This window comes from Mobula hypostoma, chromosome 31, assembly GCF_963921235.1.
Source record: "Mobula hypostoma chromosome 31, sMobHyp1.1, whole genome shotgun sequence".
NCBI lineage: Eukaryota > Metazoa > Chordata > Chondrichthyes > Myliobatiformes > Myliobatidae > Mobula > Mobula hypostoma.
In genome coordinates, this window is record NC_086127.1 from 8,562,066 (window position 1) to 8,574,793 (window position 12,728).

General features: G+C 47.9%; 1 protein-coding gene across 1 annotated transcript in view; it reads left to right on the plus strand.

Annotated features, from left to right (window-relative positions):
- The first annotated feature begins 1,165 nt into the window (after positions 1-1,165).
- Positions 1,166-12,728, plus strand: part of LOC134339934 (mucin-4-like) — a 51,719-nt gene continuing 40,156 nt past the window's right edge. The window contains exons 1-2 of the mRNA XM_063036721.1: positions 1,166-1,295; positions 1,685-1,734. Of these exons, the coding sequence (XP_062892791.1) occupies positions 1,686-1,734 (49 nt within the window). The 5' untranslated portion in view covers positions 1,166-1,295; position 1,685. The remainder of the gene's footprint in view (positions 1,296-1,684; positions 1,735-12,728) is intronic.

Genomic DNA, 12,728 nt, shown 5'->3' on the forward strand with positions numbered 1-12,728 from the left:
AGGGCTCTGAGGTGTACGGTAGAACTATGGGACCTGGAAATACAGCTCCATATTTGCTTGAAAGCAGCGTCACAGGCAGATACAGTTGTAAAGAGAGTTTTAGGTACATTGGCTTTCATAAATCAGGCATTGAGTACAGGAGTTGGGATGTTATGTTGAAGTTGTAAAAGATGTTAGTGAAGCTGATTTCAAAGTAATGTGTCAGTTCTGGTCACCTACCGATAGGAAAGTTATCAATAAACTTGAAAGAATGCAGAGAAAATTTACAAGGATGTTGCTGGGACTCGAGGATCTGAGTTCTAGGGAAAGTTTGAATCCATTAGGAATTTATTCACTGGCGTATTTAGTGGGAAAGATAAAATATTTAAGAGGAATCTAATGCATAAATTCACTCAGAGAATGGTGTGAGTGGAACAAGCTGCCAACGGAAGTGGTAGGTGCAAATTCAATTGTAACATTTCAGAAAAGTTTGGACAGGTGGATGAGATGAGAGAGGTCTGGAGGGCTATGGTCTGGGTGCAGGGAGATGGGACGAGGCAGAAGAGCAGGCTGGCATGGACTGGATGGGCCGAATTTCCTGTTTCTATGCTGTAGTGCTCCATGACTCTGACAAACACGCATGCAATAAATGTCAATGCGCCATTTGCCTTCCGAACTACTGCTGCCCCATCCTGCAGTCTGAGATAAACACCCCACAGTGGACCAGTGTGACTATACACTTGCATCGGTGTATAAATATCTTTGTGTCTTTCATAAAATTCTCTCTAGATTCCTTCTCCATTATAGAACCTGTACAATGTCCAGTCCCCGTTACTGACCCATTGCCAACCTGACCAGGGGTTTATCCTGTGTCCAGTCCCCCTCTAATGCCTGCTGTCCATTACAGATGATCTGCACCTTCCACTCCACGATCCTGACCCATTATAAACCTGACAACAGTAATCCTGTGACTATTTCCTCTCCAGCACCCGTGTCCATTCCTGTCCCTCTGCTCAATACTGACCCATCACTGAAGCTGTGGTTGTTAGAGGAAGCTCACTGACTGGGAACAATAGGCTTTTCATTGCAGAGCCTCAGGCTAGGTGTTGTTTGTTTGTTTGCTTTGCATACTTTTTCCAAACATACATCAATAGTTGCATCGCCCAGCTCTGGTTTCATTGCTTCGAGAAGCCGGTGTGGAAAGTAGTCGTTGACCTGTCGCTGAGTCTGACACCACTCACAGCAGAGAGTGAGGAGGTTGTAGGTGGTCCCATCTCCCTCCAGTTCACACAGCAACACCTCATCGGGAGTCACACGTGAGTAGACATCCCCAAAACTGATCCAATCTGGAAATTTGTCTTGTGCTCTGTTGCATATGTGCGTGTCTCAGGGAGAGGGGGAGATAGTGTACATAAATGAAGGTTATCTGTGAGTTTTTAGGAAGGAATTTCTCACCTCTGTCTAGAGTGTCAATGAGGGAGATCACTATATGTGGGGTCTCATGAGGGAGATCTCACCTCTGTCCGTGGGGTTTCTGTGAGGGAGATCCCACATCTGTTTGTGAGATCTCAGTGAGTGAGTGATGTGTCTATTCCACAATAGATGGATATCCCTTTTGATCCTTAGTTCCCATCCCCATTTACACCTTGTCCTCAGCCCCAGTATGTCATTACTCACTGAGTTAATTCTAATCTTTCATTTCCAGAATGTCACCGGCTGAACTGAGGGTTGTGCTGCTGATCCTGGGTTTTCTGGGTGAGTAATGTCTTGTACGGACAAATTGCGTGCTGTGTACAGTAAGAGGAAGTAGATGTTATTTATTGTTTCTGTAGACGAGCAGAGACAGCCTGTATTTAATGGGGGGAAAGTACTGAATGGACCTGGGGAACATTATGAATCCAATTTGACACCAGGACACACGGCATTAGAGCTGGTGATCAGAAACGCCCAGATACCTGGTTTGCTAAAACAATGGTAGAGAGTGGAGGGAGATGGGGAGGCAGAGAGGTTTCAGCAGAGAATTTCAGGCTTGAAGACTGAAGAGAAGGCACGGCTGGAAATGCAGTGATGACACTCCAAGAGGCTGGGACTGGAGGGAGTGTTAAGAGGCTGGAGGAGATTATACTGGGAGAAAGTGGTGAGGCTATGCTGGAATGTGAATGCAAAGTTGGGTTGTATGTTACTTATTCAGATTAGTGAACACAGATGGTGGGTAAAGGGGTTTGGGACAATTTCAGGCAGAGCTGGCAGAGTGCGTGGAGAGCAGAGTGCAGGAGTGGGAGGTGGCTGAAAGTGTGAATGAAGACGGACTGGGATAGGGGTGGAGCTGGGTGTTGTTACAGAGGCAAGCATCACAGTGGGGCAGTGGAGCTGCTGGAGCCACATCAGTGACTGCACCAGACCCACCGAGGGTTTGGTCAGGCTGAGGGAGAAGCCTGGGGAAGGGAGTGTCAGTGTTCCTGGCAGTTCCAGTGACCCAGTTCTAACCTGACCTTCCTGAAGTTTGCATGTTCTCCCTGTGACCACGTGGGCTCCCACAGGTTCTCTGGTTTCCCTCTCATGCCAAAGACGTCCAGGTTTGGTTCAGAGTAACACACACAGAATGCTGGAGGAACTCAGCAGGTGGGGCAACATCTGTGGAGAGGAATAAAGAGCCGCCATTTCGGTTCAAGACTCTTCATCGGGACTGCAGGTTTGATTGGTTAACTGCCTATCGTAAATGGTCCTTTGTGTGGAAGTGAGGTTAGACCCTCGGGGGAGTTGTTGCTACCACAAAACAACAAATTTCACGACAAATACCAGTGATATTAAACCTGATTCTGATTCTGTTATTACTAAAGAGAAGTGGCTTGGGAAGCTGAAAGGTCTGAACCAGATGGACTTGCACCCCAGGGTTCTGTAAGAGGTAGCTGAAGGGATTATGGAAGCTTTAGTTGTGATCTTTCAACAATACTGGATTCTGGAATAGAAACCTAGAAACATAGAAAATAGGTGCAGGAGTAGGCCATTCGGCCCTTCGAGCCTGCACTGCCATTTATTATGATCATGGCTGATCATCCAACTCAGAACCCCGCCCCAGCCTTCCATCCATACCCACTGATCCCTTTAGCCACAAGGGCCATATCTAACTCCCTCTTAAATATAGCCAATGAACTGGCCTCAACTGTTTTCTGTGGCAGAGAATTCCACAGATTCACCACTCTCTGTGTGAAGAAGTTTTTCCTAATCTCGGTCCTAAAAGGCTTCCCCTCTATCCTCAAACTGTGACCCCTCGTTCTGGACTTCCCCAACATCGGGAACAATCTTCCTGCATCTAGCCTGTCCAATCCCTTTAGGATCTTGTACGTTTCAATCAGATCCCCCCTCAATCTTCTAAATTCCAACGAGTACAAGCCCAGTTCATCCAGTCTTTCTTCATATGAAAGTCCTGCCATCCCAGGAATCAATCTGGTGAACCTTCTTTGTACTCCCTCTATGGCAAAGATGTCTTTCCTCAGATTAGGGGACCAAAACTGCACACAATACTCCAGGTGTGGTCTCACCAAGGCCTTGTACAACTGCAGTAGTACCTCCCTGCTCCTGTACTCGAATCCTCTCGCTATAAATGCCAGCATACCATTCGCCTTTTTCACCGCCTGCTGTACCTGCATGCCCACTTTCAATGACTGGTGTATAATGACACCCAGGTCTCGTTGCACCTCCCCTTTTCCTAATCGGCCACCATTCAGATAATAATCTGTTTTCCTATTTTTGCCACCAAAGTGGATAACTTCACATTTATCCACATTAAATTGCATCTGCCATGAGTTTGCCCACTCAATGTCACTCCGCTCTCTGAGAAGGGAAGGTGACATATAGTAAATGACAGGCCAGTTAGTCTGACTTCAGCGATTGATAAGATTTGGAGTCCATTACTAATGATGAGGTTTTGGGGAACTTGAAGGCACGTGAAAAAAATAGGCTTTCGTCTGCATGGTTTCCTTCGGGAAATCTTGCCTGAGAAAGCTCTGAAATTCGTTGAGAAAATAACAGGCAGGAGAGAGAAAAGAGTCAGTGAATGTTGTTCAAGCAACACACATCAAAGTTGCTGGTGAATGCAGCAGGCCAGGCAGCATCTCTAGGAAGAGGTGCAGTCGACATTTCAGGCCGAGACCCTTCGTCAGGACTAACTGAAGGAAGAGTGAGTAAGGGATTTGAAAGTGGGAGGGGGAGGGGGAGATGCAAAATGATAGGAGAAGACAGGAGGGGGAGGGATGGAGCCAAGAGCTGGACAGGTGATAGGCAAAAGGGATACGAGAGGATCATGGGACAGGAGGTCCGGGAAGAAAGACAAGGCGGGGGGAACCCAAAGGATGGGCAAGGGGTATATTCAGAGGGACAGAGGGAGAAAAAGGAGAGTGAGAGAAAGAATGTGTGTATAAAAATAAGTAACAGATGGGGTACGAGGGGGAGGTGGGGTATTAGCGGAAGTCGGAGAAGTTGATGTTCATGCCATCCGGTTGGAGGCTACCCAGACGGAATATAAGGTGTTGTTCTTCCAACCTGAGTGTGGCTTCATCTTTAGACTAGAGGAGGCCATGGATAGACATGTCAGAATGGGAATGGGATGTGGAATTAAAATGTGTGGTCACTGGGAGATTCTGCTTTCTCTGGCAGACAGAGCGTAGGTGTTCAGCAAAGTGGTCTCACAGTCTGCGTCGGGTCTCGCCAATATATAAAAGGCCACATCGGGAGCACCGGACGCAGTATATCACCCCAGCCGACTCACAGGTGAAGTGTCGCCTCACCTGGAAGGACTGTCTGGGGCCCTGAAAGGTGGTAAGGGAGGAAGTGTAAGGGCATGTGTAGCACTTGTTCCGGGTCTTATATTCCGTCTGGGAGCCACACTCGGGTTGAAGGAACAACACCTTATATTCTGTCCGGGTAGCCTCCAACCTGACGGCATGAACATTGACTTCTCTAACTTCCGCTAATGCCCCACTTCCCCCTCGTACCCCATCCGCTATTTATTTTTATACACACATTCTTTCTCTCACTCTCCTTTTTCTCCCTCTGTCTCTCTGACTATACCCCTTGCCCATCCTCTGGGTACCCCACCCCCCCCCGTCTTTCTCCCCGGGCCTCCTGTCCCATGATCTTCTCATATCCCCCTTGCCAATCACCTGTCCAGCTCTTGGCTCCATCCATCTGTCTTCTCCTATCATTTTGGATCTCCCCCTCCCCCTCCCACTTTCAAATCTCTTACTAACTCTTCCTTCAGTTAGTCCTGACGAAGGGTCTCGGCCTGAAACGTTGACTGTACCACTTCCTAGAGATGCTGCCTGGCCTGCTGCATTCACCAGCAATTTTGATGTGTGTTGCTTGAATTTCCAGCATCTGCAGAATTCCTGTTGTATTACAATAAGAAATATTTTTAAATAAAAAAAATACGTTGTGCAAAGAGAGAGCTAAACATTTTTTGCAGTGGTGTAACTGGGTTCATTGTCCATTCAGAGATCTGATGGCAGAGAGGAAGAAGCTGTTCCTGAAGCATTGAGTGTGTTTTCAGGCTCCTGTACCACCTCCCTGACAGTAGCAAGGAGAAAAAGGCATGTCATGGGTGATGGGGTCTTTAATGATGGATGCTGCCGTTTTGAGGCTTTACTTTTGAAGATGTCCTCGATGCTGGAGAGGCTTGTTCCCATGATGGAGCTGGTTGAGTTTACAGTATTCTGCCCCTTTTTCTGATTCTGTGCAGTGACCCTCCATACCAGACAGTGATACAACCAGTTAGAATGCTCTCCACTGTACATCTGTAGAGATTTGCAAATGTATTTGGTGTCAGACCAAGTCCTTCAAACTCCTGATGAAATGTACCCACTGTTGGGCCTTCTTTATAATTGGCTCAGTATGTTGGTCTAAGGATCGATCTTCAGACATGTTGACAGCCAGTAACTTGAAACTGCTCACCCTTTCCACTGCTGATCCCTCGGTGAGGACTGGTGTGTATTCCCTTGACTTCCCCTCTCTGAAATCCACAATCATTTTCTTGTCCTTACTGACGTTGAGTGCAAGGTTGTTGTTACGACACCACTCAACCAGCTGATCTACTCACTCCTGTACGCCTCCTCGTCACCATCTCAAATTCTGTCAACAATAGTTGTGTTACCGGCAAATTTATAGATGGTGATTGAGCTGTGCCTGGCCACACAGTTGTTGGTGTAGAGAGAGAATAGAGCAGTGGGCTGAGTTTGCATCCTGGAGGTGTGCAGTGTTGATTGTCAGTGAGCAGGTAATGTTATTTTTGATCTGCACTGACTGAGGTCTCCTGATGAAGAAGTCAAGGATCCAGTTACAGAGGGAGGTTTTGGAGGTTGTTGATTGGTACTGAGGCTATGATGGTGCTGATCACTGAGCTGTCATCAATAAACAGCAGCCTGACAGACGTATCACTGTTGTCCAGGTGATCCAAGGCCAAGTGTAGAACCAGTGAGATTGTATCCACTGTAGACCTGTTGTGGTGAGTGGCAAATTGCAGTGGGTCCAGGTCGTTGCTTAGGCTGGAATTGATTCTGGCCATGACTAACCTCTCAAGGTACTTCATCACAGTAGATGTGAGTGCAACTGGACAGTCGTCCTTCAAATTTCAAAAAGAATGTTTTCATCAAAGTACATAGAGTGCCTTGTAAAAATATTCAGCCCCCAACCCTTCAATCACATATGTGAACATTACAACCAGGGATTTTGATCAATTTAACTGAGAATTTTTATTTGTGAATCACATGCTGCTTTTTTCACAGTAGAGCCCAAACAACAGGGAAAGTTGTGAAGCATGCAAAACTATAAATTCTCAAACTGAAATGTCACCAGTTCAAAAGCATTCATCCCCCTTTGCTCAGTGTTCAGTTGAACCACCTCTCACAGCTGTTACAGCCGGTAGTCTTTTTAGATAAATCTCTATTAACTGTGCACAACGTGACGGAGCAAGGTTTGCCCATTCCTCCTTGCAAATTTTCTCAAGCTGTGCCAGGTTAGTTGGGAGAGCTGGTGGACAGCAATCAGAGTGTTTGATTGGGTTAAGGTCAGGACTCTGACTGGGCCACTCAAGGACATCAATTTTCTTCATTTGAAGCCACTCCATGGTTACTCTGGCACTGTGATTTGCATTGTTGTCCTGCTGAAAGATGAACTTCCTCCCCAGTTTAACATTTCTCGCAGAGGCTTACAAGTTTTTATCCAGGATCTCTCTGTATTTAACGGCATTCATCTTCCCATCAATCCTGACCAGATTTCCGGTCTTTGCTGCTGAAAATCATCTTCATAGCATGATGGGGATACCATACTTTCCAGTACAGATTTGGTTACTTGATGCACATATATTAGATTTACGCCTCACGTACTACTTAGTGTTGAGGCCAAAAAGTTTCACTTTAGTCTCATCAGATCACAAACCTTCTTCTACACCTTTACAATTTCTTCTGTGTGACTCTTTGCAGTCTTTACAGGCAAGCGTAAGCTTTTTTTTAGCCACGGCTGCTGCTTTGCCATTCTTCTATAAATACTTGTTTTGTGCAAGGCTTTAAAGATTGTGGAGCCATGAAATTCATCTCCAGTTGCAGCCACTGACTCCTGCAGCTCATTCAGAGTGACTGTTGTTGTCACAGTAGCCTCTCTTACAAGTGTCAATCTTCTCCAGTGATTAAGGTTAGAGGGATCACCTGACCTGGGCAGTGTGGCTGTGGTTTTGTATTTATTCCACTGTTTCACGATGGACTACACTGAGTTCTGAGGTGTGTTCAGTGCCTTTGAGATGGTCCTGTACCCTTCCCCAGATTTGTGCTTCAATATTATCATTTCCCTGACTTGTCTTGAATGGTCTTTAGTCTTCATTTTGGTTTGGTCTATTGAAAATCTACCATATTGTTGGCCCTTACCAGGAGAAGGGGTATTTATTCAAATAATACTCCAATCTTCTACATCAGCAAATTGGGTGAGTTGGTCAGGAAATATACAGTATTGCACCTGAGGAAAGTTAGCGTAGTAATTGCAAAGGGGATGAATACTTTTTCAGCCTCACAATTTTGGTTTTTAATTTTCAGCAAGTTGTTGACCGGATTTGGAATTTTCTTTTGATTTGACATGCTGCACAATGTTTTATAGATTGGCTCAAGATATCCTACTTCGATACATTTTAAATTTAGAAATTGAGTCATTACTATGTGAAAATAGTTGTGGGGACTTGAATACTTTTTCAAAGCACTGTATATGACACCAAGAGGAGAGGGAGATAGGGGGAAACCTGGGGTGGAGGGTAGTAGGGAGAGACTGTGGAGGGGGAGTTAGCAAGTGACCAAGGGAGACGGAGGTAGGGATGGTCCGAAGGGAGACCGAGGTAACGAGAGACCAAGGGGAGAGGGAGGTAATGAGACACAGAGGGACAGGAAAGTAGTGAGAGACTGAGGGGAAAGGAAGGTAGGGAGAGACCAAGGCAGAGGGTGGTAGAGAGAGACGAGCGGAGAAGGAGGTGGACAGAGATCAAGGGGAGATGGAGTTTGGCAGAGCGAGGGGCAAATGAGTTGGGGAGAGTGAGTCAGGGAGAGTGAGGCAAGGAGGGATTGAGTTATGGTGAAACCAAGGAATGAGCGAGATGGGAAGAGACCGAAGGAAGAGGGAGCAGGAAAAACTGAGGGGCGAGGGAGGCAGTGAGAGTCCGAGGGGCGAGGGCGAGGCGGTGCTGGTCCGAGGGGCGAGGGTGAGGCGGGGTGGGTCCGAGGGGCGAGGTGGGGGATGGACCAAAGGGAGAGGCGGGGGAGGACTGAGGGGAGGAGAAGGACCGAGGGGAGAGGGAGGTAAAGGAGAGTCGGAGGGGAGAGGGACTCAGGAAGGACGAGGGGAGAGGAAGGGAGATGGACACTGGGCTGAGAGAGCATGAGGGAGAGACCGAGAGGAGAGATTGCAAGGGAGAAAGAGACCGAGTGGTTGGATGTAAGGAGAGAATGAGCTTAGAGATAGGGAGACCCAAGTGGAGAGGGAGGTAGGGAGAGACCCGGGGTGGGGGGAGATCAAGGGGAGAGGGAGGGGGGAGATAGTAGGTAGAGACTTTGGGAAGAAGTTGAGGGAGAGAACAAGGGGAGGGGATGTGAGTGCAAGACCAAGGGGAGAGAGACTAAGGGAGAGTTCAAGGGGAGTACAAGGTAAGGAGGGAATGAGAACAGATGGAGGTAGGGACTGTCCGAAGGGTGAGACCCTGGGGAGAGGGAGGGAGGCACCGAGGGGAGAGAGCATGAGGGAACACCAAGGGAATAGTGAGTTAGGGTGAGATCGAGGGGTGAAGGAGGTAGGGAGACACAAAGCTGAGGGAGGTAGGGAGAAGCTGAGAGGAGTGTGAATAAGGGGAAAGACTGAGGGGAGTTGGAGGTAGGGAGAGGGATGTACGCAGAGATCGAGTGGAGGGGAAGGTTGGAGGAGACTGAGGAAGGAGGGAGGTAGGGAGAGACTGAGGGAGAGAGAGAGGTAGGTGGAGAGGCCGAGACGAGAAGGAGTTACTGTGTGACTTAGAGTTGACTATGGTAGAGAGACACTGAGGGGAGAGGGAGATGAGGGGAGACTGTGGGTGGAGGTAGTAGAGAGTGCGAGTGGAAAGGGAGGGAGAGATTCGACTGAGAAGGTAGGGTAAGACCAAGAAGGAGACAAGGGGAGAGGAAGGTAGGGAGAGACCAGAGGGGATGGTGGTAGGGAGAAATCGAAGGGAGACAGACTGAGGATGTAGTGAGGTGGGGAGAGGGAGGTACAGAGAGCCAAGCGGAGATGGAGGTACGGAGAGTCTGAGGGGAGATGGAGGTAGGGAGAGGCTGTGGCCTGAATAAAGTAGGGAGAAACTGTGGGGAGAACATGAGGAGAATCCAGAGGTAGAGGGTGTTGGGGTGAGACCGAGGGGAAGAGGGAGTTAGGGTGAGCTTGAGGGTAGAGGGAGGGGTACACCAAGGGGAGAGGGAGGTAGGAAGGAGAAGTGGTTAGTGAGAGATGGAGGGAAGAGGGATGTATGCAGAGACTAAGGGGATGGAGAGGTTGGGAAAATCAAAGGCTAGAAGCAGGTAGTGAGGGACTGAGGGGATAGGGAAGGAGGCAGAGACTGAGGGGAGAGGAAGGTTGGAGGAAGCCGAGGGGGTGAAGAAATAAGGAGGCGCGAGGGTGAGGTTGTGGTGTCCGAGGGGAAGTGGAGATAGAGAGGGAGACCAAGGGGGGATGGAGGCAGAGAGCGGTCTAGGGTAGATGGAGTTAAGGAGGAGAGAGGGGCGTAGGGAGAGACCGAGGGATGAGGACGAGGTCAAGGTGTGAGGGAGGTAGGGAGAGACTGAGGGGAGAGGGAGTTCGAGGAAGTCAGAGGGGGGATGAAGGTAGAGAAAGATGGAGAATTGAATTGACTTTATTTCTTACATCCTTCACATACATAAGTAAAAATCTTTACGTTATGTCTCTGTCTGAAGAGGCAATGTGCAATTTATAGTAATTTGTAATAAGTAGTATGTACAACAGGACAGTGAATATAACATAGAAATACAGTTGTATCAGTGTGAATTAATCAGTCCGATGGCCTGGTGGAAGAAGCTGTCCCGGAGCCTGTTGGTCCTGGCTTTTATGCTGCAGTACACATTTCCCGGATGGTAGTAGCTGGAATCGTTTGTGGTTGGGGTGACTCAGGTCTCCAATGATCCTTCGGGCCTTTTTTACACATCTGTCTTTGTAAATGTCCTGAATAGGGGGAAGTTCACATCTACAGATGCACTGGGCTGTCTGCACCACTCTCTGCAGAATCCTGTGATTGAGGGAAGTACAGTTCCCATACCAGGCAGTGATGCAGCCAGTCAGGATGCTCTCAATTGTGCCCCTGTAGAAAGTTCTTAGAATTTGTGGGTCCATACCAAACTTCTTCAACTTTCTGAGGTGAAAGAGATGCTTACCTTCTGCCTATGTCAGTTACAAACACAGGAGATTCTGCAGATGCTGAAAATCTACGGAAAATGCTGGAGAAACTCAGCAGGTCAGGCAGCATCTATGAACAGTGGACGTTTTGTGCTGAGACCCTTCATCAGGACTGGAAAGGACGGGGGGAGAAATCGAAATAAGAAGGTAGGGGGAAGAGAAGCTGTACAGGCTGGGAGGTGATAGGTGGAGCCAGGCGAGGGGGAAGGTGAGTGAGTGGGAGGGTGAAGTGAGAGGCTGGGAGGTGATGGGTGGAAAAGGTAAAGGGCTGAAGAGACCCGAAACGTTGACTCTTTATTTCTCTCCATAGATGCTGCCTGACCTGCTGAGCTCCCCAGTATTTTGTGTGTCCTAAACACAGCCCAGTGCAGAATGTTTTGTCAGGGGTTTATCCCACTCCCTAATTCATGCTGTGGTTTTATTCGACTCCTATCTACAAAACACTCAATTCCCTGGAGGACCCACCATCCCAGGAAATCCCCCCTGTACCCATAGTGATCGCATGCTCCATCTCTACCTCTGATCCTCCGATGAGGACTGGCTCATGGCCCTCTGCTTTCCTCCTCCTGAAGTCAATGATCAGCTCCTCGCCAAAAGAGCATTGAGCCCATATGGAAGTGAAGCATCACTGCCATTCTTGATGTGTGGTTTCGCCTTGTAGGAAGTGAAGGCCTGCAAACCCTGCCAGAGCTGATTGGATTCAGATTTCTGGATCATTGGGACCTTTTTTGGGGCAGGAGTGACCTGTACAAAAAGGACGGGTTGCACTTGAATCCCAGGGGGACCAATATCCTGGCAGGGAGATTTGCTAAGGCTACTGGGGAGAGTTTAAACTAGGATTGCTAGGTGGGAACCAAACTGAAGAGACAGAGGAAGAGGCGGTTGGCTCACAAATAGAGAAAGTTTGGAGACAGTACGACAGGGAGGATAGGCAGGTGATTGAGGTAGGGATGCGCTCAGTCCGATGGTTTGAGATGTGTCTACTTTAATGCAAGGAGTGTTATGAATAAAGCGGATGAGCTTAGAGTGTGGATCAATACTCGGAGCTATGATGTTGTGGCCATTACAGAGACTTGGATGGCTCAGGGGCAGGAATGGTTACTTACAGTACCAGGCTTTAGATGTTTCAGAAAGTACAGGGAAGGAGGCAAAAGAGGTGGGGGCATGGCACTGTCGATCAGAGATAATAGTGTTACGGCTGCAGAAAAGGAGGAAGACATGGAAGGATTGTCTACGGAGTCTCTGTGGGTGGAAGTTAGGAACAGGAAGGGATCAATAAATCTACTGGGTGTTTTTTAAAGACCATCTAATAGTAACAGGGACATCGAGGAGCAGAGAGGGAGACAGATTCTGGAAAGGTGTAATAATAACAGAGTGGTCGTGGTAGGAGATTTTAATTTCCCAAATATCGATTGGCGTGGCCCTAGAGTGGGGGGTTAAGATGGGGTGGAGTTGTTAGGTATGTTAAAGAGGGTTCCTTGACACAATATATAGATAAGCCTACAAGAGGAGAGACTGTACTTGATCTGGTATTGGGAAATAAACCTGGTCAGGTGTCAGGTCTCTCAGTGGGAGAGCATTTTGGAGATGATGATCACAATTCTGTCTCCTTTACCATAGCATTGGAGAGGGATAGGACCAGACAAGTCAGGAAAGCGTTTAATTGGAGTAAGGGGAAATATGAGTCTATCAGGCAGGAACTTGGAAACATAAATTGGGAATAGATGTTGTCAGGAAAATGTACGGAAGAAATTTGGCAAATGCTCAGGGAATATTTGTGTGGAATT